This window comes from Bubalus bubalis, chromosome 1, assembly GCF_019923935.1.
Source record: "Bubalus bubalis isolate 160015118507 breed Murrah chromosome 1, NDDB_SH_1, whole genome shotgun sequence".
Taxonomy (NCBI): domain Eukaryota; kingdom Metazoa; phylum Chordata; class Mammalia; order Artiodactyla; family Bovidae; genus Bubalus; species Bubalus bubalis.
The window spans coordinates 128,357,910-128,373,436 of record NC_059157.1 but is presented as its reverse complement, the minus strand read 5'-3'; the positions used below and the strand labels follow the sequence as shown (position 1 = coordinate 128,373,436).

At 56.6% G+C, this 15,527-nt stretch overlaps 1 protein-coding gene across 3 annotated transcripts; it reads left to right on the top strand.

Annotated features, from left to right (window-relative positions):
• The first annotated feature begins 2,875 nt into the window (after window positions 1–2,875).
• VWA5B2 (von Willebrand factor A domain containing 5B2) lies at window positions 2,876–15,493 on the top strand. 3 transcript variants are annotated; one of them, XM_044944070.2, is made up of 21 exons: window positions 2,876–3,144; window positions 3,720–3,825; window positions 4,054–4,198; window positions 4,284–4,454; window positions 6,368–6,587; window positions 6,768–6,925; window positions 7,454–7,585; window positions 7,815–7,939; window positions 8,325–8,480; window positions 8,882–8,992; window positions 9,308–9,516; window positions 9,604–9,715; window positions 10,170–10,355; window positions 11,467–11,638; window positions 11,728–12,041; window positions 12,479–12,668; window positions 12,771–13,127; window positions 14,089–14,226; window positions 14,318–14,401; window positions 14,487–14,719; window positions 14,806–15,493. In XM_044944070.2, the coding sequence occupies exons 3-21, from the start codon at window positions 4,060–4,062 to the stop codon at window positions 15,352–15,354; spliced, it is 3,756 nt and encodes a 1,251-aa protein (XP_044800005.1). In that variant the 5' UTR covers window positions 2,876–3,144; window positions 3,720–3,825; window positions 4,054–4,059; the 3' UTR covers window positions 15,355–15,493. The 3 variants fall into 3 exon arrangements, with proteins under 3 accessions (XP_044800005.1, XP_044800008.1, XP_044800014.1); XM_044944073.2 differs by having other exon boundaries at window positions 2,885–3,144; window positions 14,499–14,719; XM_044944079.2 differs by lacking the exons at window positions 2,876–3,144; window positions 3,720–3,825; window positions 4,054–4,198; window positions 4,284–4,454 and having other exon boundaries at window positions 6,520–6,644.
• Window positions 15,494–15,527: the final 34 nt, after the last annotated feature.

Genomic DNA, 15,527 nt, shown 5'->3' with positions numbered 1-15,527 from the left:
CAAAGATACATAAATAAAATTATTTTTAAAAAATCATTGTTGTACACCTAAAACTAATCCATTGGTGTATGTCACTATATCTCTATTTATTTATTTTATTTGTGTGTGTGACTGTGCCACGAGGCATGCAAGATCTTAGTTCCCTGACCAGGGATCAAACCCATGCCCCCTGCAGTGGAAGCGCAGAGTGTCAACCACTGGACCTCAAGGGAAGTCCCTGAACTTTTTAAAAAATTCAGTATAAAAAAAGATTTAGGGAAAATCAAAGAGAAATCAACCACAAAATAAACATTAATAAATTTGTATTGTCTGTGGTAGCAACTGTATTGTCTATCACAGTAGTCTGTGGTCTGAGGGCAGACCATCTGAGTTCAGCATTCTGGCTCTACTGCTTTATTAGCTTATCATGAACAAGTTACTTGTCTGCATTTCGTTTTCCTCACATGTAAGTAAGAGTACTTGTCTCTCGAGCTATTTTCATCATTAAAGTAGGTGACTGATTCATGCATAGTGCAGTGCTCGGCCAATAGTAAGTGCTTGACAAATATTAACCTAGAGAAAACAACAGCAGCAACAAAGCACTCTTACTTGCCCTTTCCTTAGTTTTTCTGACTTCATTTTTTGGTGAGCTGATCCCCCTGCTTCCTCTTCACTGCTTAACTCCCACTTAGGATTCCACTTACATGGCTTCCCCGCTCAACCACCAGGTTAGTTGCTGCTCCTAAAAGCTCCCAGCTAAAAGCTCTTATGATATCCCTGTAATGCAGCCCTCATCCTAGCCTATGGTAACTGTGTGTTTGCCTTCTTCACCAGAGTGTGAGCCTTCCAAGACAGGCTATGCCTTTGTAGCTCTCTATCCACCACGTCCTCCCCTACACCTGGCACACAGCAGAGCACTCAGGCTCCAAGCCATTGTGCCTAGAATCTCCTCCACCTCCTGAAACCAGGTTCTGGGACCCTCTGGGTCTGTGCTCCCCTTTCTGGTCCTCAGCCACCTGCCATGCTGCAGCCCCTCTATCAGCATGCCTCCCAGCTGGGCCTCAGAGCCCCTCCACAGAACCCCATCCTCTCCAGGGCCTGGCTGCCTGCACCCTTACCCCATCCTGCAGGACACTTTACACCTCTGGTTGAGCTGCAGACCCACTTCTCACTCCATTTGCCTCAGCTTAGACAGCCTCCCCAGCAGGAGGATCTTAGGGCCAGCCCAGCTTCCAAGCAAAGCTTGGCTTCTTCCAGAGTGTTTTCTAGTCTCTGACAGAGAAACCATCTTCCTGGGACACTGTTTTACAGTCAAGCTTTCCTCAGGAACCAAGACAAGGATGTCTTTTTCCATTTCTGTGTGTTTGAGGACCCTTAATGACTGTTCCCTGCAGCTTCATGTTTGTACATGTAGCTCTTGGCTTGTTCACAGAAGGGGCAAAGCACCAAACACCCATGAGGAGGTGGTCACTTGCCTGGACTTCCATGGAGCCCTCAAGGTCAAGGCTGGCACTGCCTAGGGACCTGGAGTCCCTGGAGGGCCTGTCCACCCAACCCGCACCATCTACCATTTCTCCCCAAGCCTGGTAGAGGAACATTCAACTCTGAATGAGGCTGGGAGAGGGTTCAATAGAGAAGGCAGAAGAAAGGACATGCAGTCAGGGCTTAGACAGTGTGGAAAGAATAGGGCTGCTACTCTGCTGGAGCTCCCAGTGAGCTAGGTCATTGTGATGTTGGCTATGCCTCCTGTATCATCCTTGTGCATTTCCACCCATGAAGTTCCCTGGGAAAAGGCTAAGCTGTTTCCACCATGCTAAGTGGTTTGAGCAAGTGAAAGGCTTGAAGTGAGGGGTTCAGTGCTCAAGAAGGCAGAGGATCTCCCCCTGGGACCAGTGTGGAATAAGTGACTAGAATCAGGATAGAGTAAATAGGGAGGAGTGAGAATGCCGAGCTTAACTTGAAAGCCCACTCCCCACTGACTGCCCCCCCACCCCCAGGTCTCCCCAAGCTCTCTTTGCAGAAGTTGGGTGTGGCCGCTGCAAGAAAGTTTGCATGGGTGACACCAGACATGGTCACTTTCCCAGGGCTCTTGGGGGAAGATTTTATGGACTTTCCTAATCTTTTGCAGCATAACACTGTCAGTCCAGCCGATAACAAAGGAACCTGATTACAGGCTGCCGGGATGTTTTCTCCTGCAGGTGCTGCAGTGATGTGGTTGGGGTGGAGGTCATTTCTATGATGGGGGCAGTCTACAGCCACCAGAAGGCTCTGCAGGTTGAAAGGCTTCACTTCCAAGGTGGTGGGCAACTGAAGGTTCCTGGAAGTTATAGCCTGAGAGGGCAATCCGCCAACCCTCCCCATCCCCAGAAAAAAGTGAGGAGATGGCACTGCAGTGGTGGGAAGGTTGGCAGCTGGAGGGGGAAGAATCACTGCAGTGATGGGAATCACTGCATGGAATGGACTGAAGTGGTCACACGAGCTGAAGACACCTGCAGGATGGGGAAGGTTTCTGCAGTGATGAAGGAGCACTCTGCAAAGGAAAGGGTCGGGCTTTTGGGACGGGGGTCCTATGGTGATGCGGCCCTGGGGTTCGCTGCAGTGATTAGGGTCTCTGCAGTGATGAAAAGTTGAGCCATTGTGGGAGTGAGGGGTGAAGAGGGTAGAGGTGGGATAATCGGGGTAGCTGGAGTTGCTGCAGTGCTGGTTTGGGGGAGCCTGCAGCCCTTCTGCTGCACCTGCAGAACGCCTCATTTCCTGAAGGATAGAAAGGGAGGGGCCTCAAAGGCCCGGGTCTCTCACTGATGCTGGGCTGTGCGGCGGCGGGGATGCGGCTCCTGCACTGCGGTGCCGGGTCTTGCTGGAGCTGCAGGGGCTGGAGCGGCCGGGGCTGGCGCGGAGGCGGTACCGCGCTCGAAGGGGGCGGGGAGCAGCAGCCCCGCCGCAGCGGCGGGCGGGGCCGAGACCGGCTGGAGGGGCGGCCTTCCGAGCGGGGGCGGGACCTGCACCCTTAGGGCCGACGCCCCTGTGCGGACCCAGAGCGGTCGCAGCGGTAGTCCAGAGCGGGCGCCTCGCAGGTGTCCAGACTGAAGGAAGCCCGGGGCGCAGAGGCAGCACCACCCACCCCAGTCCTGTCGTGCCGCCCAGAACTCCGCAGATGACGCGACGGTGAGGCTAAGGCTGCCCGCGGGGAGGGGGACGATCCCTAGACCCAGCTCGCAGCATCCCCTGACAGTTCGGCTGTGGGGGCAGCGGCGACTGCAGCGCACACCCCACCCCCAACCCCCATCCCAGATCAGTTCTACCAGGATGGGGAAAGGTGCGCTGGACAGATCCTATGGAATCCCCCGATCACCTCTCCCGCTCTTGCTTTCGTAAGATCCCTTCCTTTCCCTTCCCACTTTGTTCTTCCCAACTGAACCCCCTCCACTCCGGCCTGCAGCCCGTCTCAGCGCCCCTCTCAGTTGAGGCGCCAGAGAAAGACTGCAGCCCTTTGGCTCCCCATCCCACTCCGCCCCTGCTAACCTTTACTGGACTAGGTGCATCCAGAAGGATGCTGGCCCTTTAAACCATTGCTCCCCACCCAGAGCATCTTCCGTATCTCCACCCGCGCCACTTCCAACAGCTGGCAGCCGCGGGGAGCCCCGGGGGGCCGGCAGGTACTGGGGTGGCGGTGAGGCCCGGGAGGGGGGTAATGGAACAACTGTGACACCCCACTCCCCCCACCCCCGCCGCCCCTCCAGGAGCCGGTGAAGGGACTGCTGCGCGCCCGGAGCTCCAGTTAAACATTAACCCTCCGCTCCCCGGTCTCCGTGCAGCCTGCAGCTGCGCTCCTCCCGGGCTTCCCAGGTAACCGGCGACGATGCCCATCTCGCCACCACCCCCACCCTCCATCCCCAGTCTCCCTCCCTTCGACACCTGTCCGCCAGGTCGAGCCCCAGGGCTCAGCCTCTCGCCCCCAGCAGGTCCTTGTCCCCGTGCCGGAGTTAAAAATCTCCCCGCCGGTTTTCAGGAGGGTGGGGCCGGGGGCCCCGAACTCACCCTGCGTACCCTTCATAGAGCGCTTCCTCCCCCAAGGGCACCATGCCCGGCCTGTACTGCCCCTCCAGCTGGACGCCGCTGCCCCTCACGGACTCCTGGGTCCGGGCCTGCGCCAACGGACCCTGCCTCAGCCTGCGGGCCCGGCTCACCTACCACAACCCGCAGCCGCAGCCAGTGGACGGTGAGGCCCGGGCGGGGGGCGGGGGGTGGTGGACAGCGCCGGCCTGGCAAGGTCCAACATCGCCTGTGCCCTCATCCCGCCCCAGGCGTGTTCGTGTATCCTCTGGCCGAGGCTGAAGTGGTTTCGGGCTTCGAGGCGGAGGCCGCGGGACGGCGCGTCTCCTTCCAGCTGCAGAGTCGGCGCCGCTCGCAGGCCGCCTGCTGCAGCGCTCTGGGCCCCGCGCTGGGGGCCTCAACGCCCCGCCGCTGCGCGCAGGGTGAGTCCCGGGAGCTCCCCGCCCCATCTCCTGAAAGCAGACGCACTGTGCATCCCACCCCTCTGCAAGCACCCACTCTGCATCCCACCCCTCCCTGTCCCGTCTGCCCGCCCCTCTCTCCGTCACTGTTTTTTCATTGATTCACCCTTTCATTCGACCATAGAGGACTGGGCCCCTGACGCTGACCAGGTGCTGGTAGGATGTGAACCAAGCCTGATCCGAGGCTTGCAGCCAGGTGGACAGACACAGCAGGCAGTCCACAAGGCTCTTCCTCCCCTCTGGAGCTTTAGCTCCGGGGCCTGGGACGGGGGTTTTGGTCATCTCTGAGTCCCAGCATTTCTCAAAAAAAGTGACACAAAGGGGCTCAGAGAGTGCTGGGGGAGGAGATAGAAGCCCTCCCCTAGGATTCCTGGCTCACACTTCATTCTTTTATTTATTTGTGCATTCACTTGATTCCTGCACATGGGGTTTACCATCTGGCTAAGAAGAGGGACAGAATGTAGTGGTGCTGAGAGTTGGCACAAGCCCAGCAGGTAGTTGGAGGATAAAGGGAGCTCTGGGCTGAGGCCTCAGGAATATTTCAGAGGAGGTGAAGCCAGCATTTGACTGAAAGGAAGGGTGGGATGTATTAGGAAGGTTGAGAGGAGAGAAAAGGCACTCTACTCAGGGGCAACGGTGTAAGCAAAGGTTCAGAAGTAAGTTATACAGGGTAACGGTGATAAAATGCCTCATGTCTATAGTGACTCACGGTTTCAGTCACTGGTGTCACCTCCTTTGAATCCAGAGAGGAACGTAATGCAAGTGTTGTTCTCCTTCCCCCTCTAACAGATGACAAGAGAAACAGCAACAGCCTTTTACATATTGGGTGCTTCCCGTACATTGTCTCATTCATTCCTCACCACAGTCATATAATTATGACCCCCATTTTATAAATGAGGAAACCAAGGCTCCTCTAAACAAGACAGTTACTAAACAAAAGACAGAAGTCACAGAGCAGAGACTCAAAACCTGACACTGTGTTCTCTTCACTGTATCAGGCTGTCCCAAGCCTCAGATGCTGGAGATAGAAGCCCCTTTCTTCCTTCTTACCTTCATTTTTTCCTTCCATTTTTTTCTCCCCTTCATTCATTCCGCAAGTATTTTTCAGAAGAATGGGTAAATGATCATCCTGGGGAAATGAGGCCCAGGAGGGCTGTAAAGGTAGGCTGGGGCCTGACCACGTAGGGTCTTGACTTCCACCTTAGACACCTGGCCATCTTCCCTTTAGCAGCAGCGATGCTGCCCATGATGTCACCAGTCCCCAAACAAACCCCTTGGTCTAAGTAAAATGGAATACTTGGTATGCAAATGTCCTCTAACCAGCTTCCAAATAGATTACTGTTCCTGAATTCCTCTTGGGCAGAAAATTCTGTAGCTACAAAAAAATAAATAAATAAAATTCTGGAGCCACAGCTAGTGGGCAGTGGGGAGTCCTCAACCCTCAACCATTCATGAGCAGGGTATTTGTGATCAGGGAGGGTCCCAGGCAATGGGAGATGTCAATAAGCATTCTTTAGGGAAATGAGGCCTACAGGTTGAACAGGCTGGAGCAGGTAAAGAAAGAGAGGCAGAGGGTATGGGTCCCACAGGACCTTGGGGGTGGTGTGGACATCCCCCTTCTCCTCCTCAGCTCTCCATCAGCAGTGATGTCACTTCTGCCTTTCCCAATGACAGCCAGATCCTCTGCCATCAACTTGCCTCTCCTTCTACCGCCATTCATCTCACGCCTCCATCTTACATCACCAATGCCCTGCATCCTTCCAACCTCACAAAGTTCTCCTTGCCCAAGCTCCCTGACTCTGTGCCTGCTCCCACCCTGTATTCCCCCATCTCCTCTGCTTCCAGCCCCCTCTGATCCCTTTCCTCACTCATAGGTCATCTTGTCTTGGATCTGGCCCAGGCCCGGTCCACGCTGGTGCTGCCCACAGGCCTCATCGCCGCGGCCGGCACCATGACAGTGACCCTGCGGAGCAGCCGGGAGCTGCCCTCCAGGCCTGACGGGGTGCTGCGCGTGGCTCTGCCCTCTGTGCTCACCCCTCTGGCCCCACCAGGCCCACCGGGGCCCCCCAGGCCTCCGGGGCTCTGTGACGACAGGTTGGGCCTATGGTGATTCTCTTCGTCCCTCCCTCGGCTTCTCTGGGTCTAGTGCGGGTGAGGGGGCCTTGGCAGGGTGTCCTGGGGGATTGGCAGGGTGGGGAAGGGCTGAAGCCAGTCAGCCAGAGGGGCTAGGGACCCTGGTAGTGGCCGAGTGACCCTCCTCATGTTCCTTTCCAGCCCCACCAGCTGCTTCGGAGTGAGCAGCCCTCAGGGTGAAGGGCCAGCCTGGGAGGAGTCAGCTGCTCCTCGGGATGTGTTCTTGGGCCCTGCCCGTTGCCCTGCTCCATACACCTTCTCTTTTGAGATGCTGGTGACTGGGCCGTGCCTGCTGGCAGGTGGGTATCCCTCCCAGCGTAGCCGACTGGGAAACAACTCAAGGCTCAGGGATGGGAGGAACACAGTACAAAAAAGATGGGGACCTAAGACCTAGGAACCTCTAGTCTCCCATTGGGATCATCCGCTGGCTACTTCCACACAACACTCACATCTGTAGGTTTAACGATGTCATTTCTTTACATTCCACTCCACTCACCAGTAAGAAGAGCGATGCTTACAATGAGACCAGTCCAAGTGATGAAGTTGAGTTTCCTTGTGAAAAGGTGGAGGAGGATGTTAAATCAGCAGTTGGTTGATATAGAACTGTTTGACCAGCCAGGAACACACCTGGGATTTCTCCTCCCAGTCCGTGAAATCAGGCAGACCCCACCTTGTCTACCCTATAGATTGGACTCTGAGAGCTGAGCTGAATCAGTCATGATCCTGCCCCCTGGCCCCCATTATTGTCTGGGAAGGTGATATTAGTGCTCTTGGGACTGGCTTAGGATGGCGTGGTCATCACCTCTTCCTGCCTCTACCTCCCTCAGGACTGGAGAGCCCCTCTCATGCTCTTCGGGCTGATGCCCCACCTCATGCCAGCTCTGCAGCCACCATCTGTGTCACACTGGCAGAGGGCCACCGCTGTGACCGGGCCTTGGAGATCCTGCTGCACCCCAGTGGTGAGAGACTGGGGCACATGGTGGGCCAGTGCTGCCTGCTTCAGGACCACCTGGGGAGCATTTTTCAATGATTTCTGGGCCCAAAGCTAAACAATTGAGTCACTGGTGAGGGTGGGCCCGGCAGTGCAGGGAGACTGAGCCTGCAAAGTTTTCCCAGGATGGTGGGGCTGAGTGCTTGGGATCTAAAGACGGGAGCTTCTCTGATGGAGCTGTGTCCCCTCCTCCCCAGAGCCTCACCAGCCCCACCTGATGCTGGAGGCCGGCAGTCTGAGCTCAGCAGAGTACGAGGCCCGGGTGAGAGCCCGCCGGGATTTCCAGAGGCTGCTGCGAAGGGACAGTGATGGGGACCGGCAGGTATAATGACCTGGGGTCCTGGCCTCACCTCTGGCTGCATTAATGCAGGAGGAGCAGGGGAGCAGGCTTAGGTTGGGATGGGCAGGAGGCCTCTACTCTCAGTGGGAGCTCTCAGTAGCTGCTACCACTGAGACAGGCTGATGAGTACTATCACAGGAGGCCCACGCAAGTCTCCCTGGAACGTGTCTCAGAGGATGGGGCATAGGACTGTCACAGGCAGAGGACAGCCACCTGCTTCTGCCGTTGCCTTTATTCAGATGACGCAAAAGGGTGCCCCATCTGGGTGGATTGCATGGACAAAGGTCCCAGGGCTAGGTCCTGCTGCCAGCCCAGGTGGGAATTTCAGGAAGCCTGGCCCAGGATGACTCGGGGCTCCCGTGCTCAGGTGTGCTTCCTGCAGCGACGCTTCCACAAGGACATCCTGCTAAACCCCGTGCTGGTACTGAGCTTCTGCCCGGACCTGAGCTCCAAGCCCGGACACCTGGGCACAGCTACACGGGAGCTCCTCTTCCTGCTGGATGGCAGTAGTGTGGCACACAAGGCCTGTGGGGCAGGGTGTGGGTGGGCTGGGGGTTGCGTGAGGCAGTGGGTCTAGGTGGGCTGGGGGCTGCCTCTCAAAGACACACACACACACACACACACACCTACCTCTCTCCTTCTCATACTCACACACATGTGTTTCTCCCAGATTACAAGACCCACCTCTCATACATAAAGTCTCACTAGGTCACACCCAATCCCAAACCCCAGGGTTCACATGCACCTCCATGGCCACGTGCCCAAATGTCTCTCACAGGAACTCAGAGTTTCCCTTGCACACTGGGGTCTCTCTCACAGTCACACACAGGGCCTTGCCCAGATTCCCTCATCTGGCCCCTCATCCCTTGTTGATCTTGATGCCAGTGGGGCCTGCCTCACCCTGCCCTCCCTGGCCCTCCCCAGGATGCCATCGTTTTGGCTGTGAAGTCACTCCCGCCCCAGACGCTCATCAACCTTGCCATGTTTGGCATCTCGGTGCAGCCCCTCTTCCCAGAGAGCCGGCCTTGCAGTGATGTGAGTGTGACCTAGGGATTTGGGGGTCAGTAGAGACATATCAGGGGTTTCCCAGGTGGCACAGTGGTCAAGAATCCACCTGCGAATGCAAGAGATGCAAGGGACGCAAGTTGGATCACTGGGTTGAAAAGATACCCTGGAGGAGGAAATGGCAACCCACTCTAATATTCTTGCCTGGGAAATCCCATGGACAGAGGAGCCTGGCGGGCTATAGTCCACAGGGTTCACAAAGAGTCAGAAACACCTGAGTAACTGGGCGTGCACACACAGAGTCCTCCCAGCCCGCTGTGCCCAGCCCAAGCCTTCTTCCCCCAGGAAGCTGTGCAGCTGATCTGTGAGAGCGTTGAGACGCTACAGGCTGTAGACGGCACCCCGGACGTGTGGGCTGCTCTGGACTGGGCCCTGGGGCAGCCCCAGCAAAGGGCCCACCCTAGGCAGCTTTTCCTGCTCACCGCTGCCTCCCCCATGGCCGCTGTGACCCACCAGACCCTGGAGCTCATGAGGTGGCATAGAGGGGCAGCCAGGTAGGATGGAGTGGGCAGAGCCAGGCTCCTGAGATTGGCCCCCAGAGAGGGCTACTGAGGCCACAGCTGCTCCCCTTCTCTTGTCAGGTGCTTCTCCTTTGGATTGGGGCGTGCCTGCCGCCAGCTGCTCCAGGGTCTGTCTGCTCTCAGCCGGGGCCAGGCCTACTTCCTGAGACCTGGGGAGAGGCTGCAGCCCATGGTGAGCTTGAGCCTGGGCCCTGCTCCCTTCTCCTCAGGGTCCTTCTCCCAAGTGGCACTGAGTCTGAAACAGATCCTGGTCGGGTTGTGAGGTCTCCGGGCACCCTGCTGTGGGGTGCTGCAGGAGGCCAAAGGTGCGGGGGACATGGCCTCTGACTACTCCCCAAATCTTGTCCTAAGTTTTGTCCTGGTACTGAGCCATATCTTTGAAAAGCCTTGCCCCATCCACATGGCACAGGCCAGGAGGACAGTTCACACCAAGCCTTGAGGACTGAACACTCCATCTCCTTGCTTGTTCCTATCCCCATTCCTCCCCTTGACCCAGCCTGACCCTGCCCTGCTTGCCTCAGCAAGGCGCTGGGCGGATAGCGGCACCAGAAGGGTGGCCTCCCCACTCCACCGGCTGTGTGGCACCTCTTTCTCTTTCACGGGCTCCCTCTGGTCATTCCTCACAGCTGGTGCAGGCCCTGAGGAAGGCACTGGAGCCCGCGCTGAGTGACATCTCTGTGGACTGGTTTATTCCGGATGCAGTGGAGGCCCTGCTGACACCCCGGGAGATCCCCGCGCTCTATCCCGGGGACCAGCTTCTTGGTTACTGCTCACTCTTCAGGGTGGACAGCTTCCGGTCCCAACCCCCGGGGGTAGGCCTGGGTTGGGGGGCGGTGGGAGGTGGGCCTGGGATGGCTGAAGCCCCTGTGTCTCTTCAAAACCCATTTCCTCTTCCCAGTGCCTCTCTCTGCCAAACTCATCTACTGCTACCCCCTAGACTTCCCCAGGAGGGACCAAACTGGGTCCCTCAAGGTGACTGCAGCCTGCCCCCCTCATAAGATCTGCCACTGAGCTGTCCTACAGAGTGATGCCTGTGGTCACTGAAGCACACAGAGAGCAGCACCAGCATTAGCTTTGAGGTTTTTGTTGAAACCTGATCATTGTTTCACACGGTGCCCTACAAAAAGCAACATCTAGGAGAAGGCAATGGCACCCCACTCCAGTACTCTTACCTGGAGAATCCCATGGATGGAGGAGCCTGGTAGGCTGCAGTCCATGGGGTCGCTGAGAGTCAGACATGACTGAGCGACTTCACTTTCACTTTTCTTGCCTGGAGAATCCCAGGGATGGGGGAGCCTGGTGGGCTGCCGTCCATGGGGTCACACAGAGTCGGACACGACTGAAGTGACTTAGCAGCAGCAGCAGATTATTTCCTGTAACACTCATTTCCTGTAACACTCAGGGCCACACAGAGCATCGTCTTGATGAAATCTCAGATCCCAATTCTTCTGTGTACTGACCATTTGATTTGGGGCAAGTCAGTCAACCTCTCTGAGCCCCTTACACTGACTTTTTTCATAGGGGTGTTTTAATTAGAAATTCATGACTTGCACGCTGTTGGTAGGATACTTGACGCAGAGGTGGAGTTGGATAAATGAGTTATTTTTATTAGGAAAAGCTTTATCTTTCTAGAAGAACCAATCATACTAGCTCCTTTTTGATTGGGAGAGCCATAAGATGGACTGTTTGCCTTTTTTTCCTGGCTGCCAGGAAGCTCAGGGCCAAACCTGAAGCCCAGTCATAGCAGCTCTAGTAACGCTCTGGTCAGCATGTATGTTTCCTTTCTTAGTACTGGGTTTTAATTTCTGCTTTATAATCTTTATTGCTTCTTGCAGTGAGCCATCTTAAATCCTGTTTGGAAAAAGATAGAGTGTATAACTATAATCAGCTTTTTTTTCCCCCTCAATGTCTATCCCTCTCCAGGGCCAAGAGCCTGGCTGGCAGAGCTTGGGTGGCTCGGTGTTCCCATCCCCAGAGGAAGCACCATCTGCCACCAGCCCTGGCACTGAGCCCACTGGCACCTCAGAGCCACTGGGAACAGGCACTGTGTCAGCAGAGCTGTCCAGCCCGTGGGCTGCTGGGGACTCAGAGCGGAGTGAGTGCCTGGGGGTGTGTGTGTGTGTTAGAGGGGAAGTGGGTGGTGGAGAGCCCAGGGCTGGGATCTGCTCTCCTGCCTCTCCATAGGTACTGATGCTCTGACAGACCCAGTCACGGACCCCGGACCTAATCCCTCTTCTGACACAGCCATATGGCACCGCATCTTTCAGTCCTCATACATCCGGGAGCAGTATGTGCTCACCCACTGCTCTGCCAGCCCAGAGCCAGGCCCAGGCTCCACAGGCAGCAGCGCATCCCCTGTCTCCCAGGGCCCGGGCTCCCCTGAGGGCAACACTCCCCTGGATCCCCCTTCTCAGCAGGGCTGCCGAAGCCTAGCCTGGGGAGAATCTGCCAGCTCCCGCTCCTGCCCCCTGCCTCCATCTCCACTGGCTCCAGTCAAGGTGAGATTCAATCCACATCCCACCATGTATCCAGCAAACGTTTATTGACCGTTGGCTGTATGCCATAGATTGTGCAGTGGTTACTATTAAGTCTACTTGAAAAAACAGATAGGTAATGATGATATATAATGATGATACCATGTGACACATGTTGACAAGCACAGAAGCGTGACATTATGGGGGCTCAGAGTCAAGGTGACTAACCCTGTCTGAGGGAGTCAGGAAAGCAAGAGCCTCCTCTGGAAGAATGGGGCATAGAGTGAGATGACACAGGGAAGGGGGCCAGGGGCCAGAAGGAGCCTGGCCTCACCCCTAAGGGTGGTGAGCAGCCATCTAGGGCTTCAGACAAAAGGGCATGTGGCTACTCATGTATGTATGTCTGATCAGGCCAGGAGCTCTGCACTCCTTGACCAGTGGACTCCACTTCTCATGTGCAGACTGGGGCTTTGAGTGCTGAGGTGCTGGGCCGTCGACGCAGAGTGGCTCTGGTTGGCCGAAGCCTCTCATCCCCCCAAGGCCGGGTGAACCCAGTCCCAGGGCGCCCCCGGCACCCCTCTCTAGGTGTAGTACCTGATGGGCCAGGCCCTGAGCCAGGGCAGCAGCTGGGACAGGGCTTGGATGACTCAGGTAAGGGTTACGGGGGAGCTGGGTTTTGTCACCCAGGAGACTGTGGGGAGGTGGAGCCCAGGGCACCACGTGGCCCCTGCTCCTACCATTGTTTCTCCCCAGGAAACCTGCTCTCCCCAGCCCCCATGGACTGGGACATGTTGATGGAACCACCCTTCTTGTTCACCGCTGTTCCCCTCAATGGGGAGTTGGCCACTCCAGCAGCAGCACAGCCTCCCCAGGCTCCACGCTGCCATGTGGTGATCCGGGCCTTGTGTGGGGAGCAGCCCATGTGCTGGGAGGTGGGTGTTGGGTTGGAGACGCTGTGGGGGCCTCAGGATGATGGCTCCCTGCCTCCGTCACCCCCCGAAAGAGATAATGCTTGGGACCAAGCACTCCATCGACTGACAGCAGCTTCTGTGGTTCGGGACAATGAGCAGCTGGCTCTTCGAAGAGGGGGTGAGACCAGGGCTGACCGGGGTGAGTTCCTGGTGGGCGCAATCAGGGCTCAAGGAAACCGTTCGGGGCAGAGAGTGGCAGAGGCATAGGTCTGTGTGATCACTCACTGTACCTCACCTTGCTCACAAATGATTTGAGGCAGCTCACTCACATTATCAAGAAAAAAAAAATTAAGCAGGGTAATGTGGGGAGAAGGGATAATAAAAGGAACAGAAAATTAGGTTATATTAAAGATATACACTATGAGGTTATGTACCCTTGCAAGCAAGGGACCCAAAACTGGTCAAGTTTCCTAGCAGCCAACAGAAAGGGAATTTCATCTTGTAATGATTCACAGTGCCCATAATGTAAAAACAAATCTGTCATTTAGAAGATTATTAAAGTTAAAATGTCAGTTCTTCAGTTGCACTAGCCACGCTTCACATGCTTAGTGGAGACTCGAATAATACATACTGGATCCCGTGGCTACCACACTGGATCATGCAGATGCAGAATATTTCCATCATTACAGAAAATTCTACAGGGCAGTGCTGAAATGAGGGGATGGAAAAGGCACCACTCAATGCTTCCTTGGGGTTGTGTCCAGAATGTTGCATTTGTGGGTAGCCAAGGAGCCTAGCCTTGCTAATAGAAGGTGGTTGAGCATTTAGCCTAACTGCTTCTTGTCAAAGTTGAGGAGTCTGAGCTGGCCCCAAGAAGGAACTCCGTTCTGTTCAAAAGTGGAGCGAGGGCTGGGAATTCCCTGGCGGGCCAGTGGTTAGGACTCCATGCTTTCACTGCCAGGGTAAGGTTTGATCTCTGGTTAGGGAAGTAAGATTCTACAAGCCTGAAGGTGCTGCTAAAAAAAAAAAAAAAAAAAAGACAGAGGAAGAAACCATGGCATTATGGGAGTAGAGTTTTTTTTTCTGTGAACCTCTTTGTAGAGAGTGGGTGGTGGGCATGCACCCCCTCCCAGCCCACATGCTGCTGCTTGGTTTCGTAGGTCACGCCCGGAGGTCCTGGCTCCGAGCCCTTCAGACAAGTAAGGTCAGCTCTGCCCCTTCTTGCTTCACCTGTCCTGTAGCTGTGGACGCTACCACCAGGGAGGTCCTACCCTCAGCCCTGCAGGTGCAGAGCTCAGGTAAGCAAAGGGTCTCCCAGGGGACCTCCCAGGAGCCAGTTCTCACCTCACTGGCCACCCTCCCAAACTTTTATCTTCTGTGCCCATACAGAGCCAGCTGAACCTGCAGGTACTCCTCCTATCTCTCAAAGCCATGTAGATGCAGCTCCTTTCCCCACAGTTGTCCACTCTAAAGGTAACACTCACATTTGAGGAAACAGAGTAGGGAGCAGCAGGCTTAGGGACCACCACTGAATGGCTCCAGTCAGGACTGAAGGAAGACTCTTTGGCAGGTGGCTGGGGCCCGGACCAAACTGGCAACTCCAGTTCTGCTTTGGGGGACCATGCAGCCCCCATAGGAGGGTCTCATCGCCCGCTTCCCCGGCCTCCCTCTCGGATCAGCCTAGGCCATTGGAAGTCCAGAGGCCCAGACAGCCACAGACCCTGCAGCCCCAACACGGGCCAAGTCAATGACAGCAACAGTGAAGGCAGCGGCCACGACTACCTGCCCTTGGTGAGGACTCGGGAGGTGGAGGGTGGCGCTGCCAGGGCCAGGGCACTGTCTCAGCTCGCTTCTCCCCCCACCTCCTCTCTCCTCAGGTGCGCTTGCAGGAGGCGCCCGGCTCCTTCCGCCTGGACGCTCTGTTCTGTGCAGCGGTGCGCATCTCGCAGGAGCGCCTGTGCCGTGCCTCACCCTTTGCTGCGCACCGGGCCAGCCTCAGCCCCACCTCGGCCTCCTCTCCCTGGGCACTTCTAGCCCCCAGCGTTGGCCAGGGTGGCAGCGCCACAGCCTCTTGCAGCCCGTCCCCCAGCTCGGGTTCCGAGGGTCCGGGCCAGGTGGACAGTGGGCGGGGATCAGACACTGAGGCCTCAGAGGGGTCGGAAGGGCCTGGTGGCGCTGACCTGAGGGGCCGGACTTGGGCCACGGCTGTGGCGCTTGCGTGGCTGGAGCACCGCTGTGCGGGGGCCTTTGGCGAGTGGGAACTGGCAGCTGCGAAGGCTGACTGTTGGCTGCGGGCGCAGCACCTGCCCGACGGCCTGGACCTGGCCAACCTCAAGGCTGCAGCCCGTGGTCTCTTCCTGCTGCTGCGTCACTGGGACCAGAACCTGCAGCTCCACTTGCTGTGCTACAGCCCCGCAAACATGTGACGGTCACCCACTGCTCCGGCTGGCACCCTCCCCAACCAACTCAAAGTCACTGCCACCCAGAGCCGGCCTCTCGGTGCTGGGAAGGGGTGGGCTGGCGACAGCCTGTCCCCACTGCTTCTCATTCCCTCCACAGAATCCTCCTGCCCCCACAAAAAGTGCCTGCCTGTGCTCTC

What these genes read in the sequence shown, in the direction of transcription:
- VWA5B2 (XM_044944070.2), top strand. Translation starts at nt 4,060, where the DNA reads ATGCCCGGCCTGTACTGCCCCTCCAGCTGGACGCCGCTGCCCCTCACG. An exon ending in TGGCATAGAGGGGCAGCCAG is followed by an intron (nt 9,517 to 9,603) that starts GTAGGATGGAGT and finishes TTCTCTTGTCAG; the next exon opens with GTGCTTCTCCTTTGGATTGG. An exon ending in ACAGGGCTTGGATGACTCAG is followed by an intron (nt 12,669 to 12,770) that starts GTAAGGGTTACG and finishes GTTTCTCCCCAG; the next exon opens with GAAACCTGCTCTCCCCAGCC.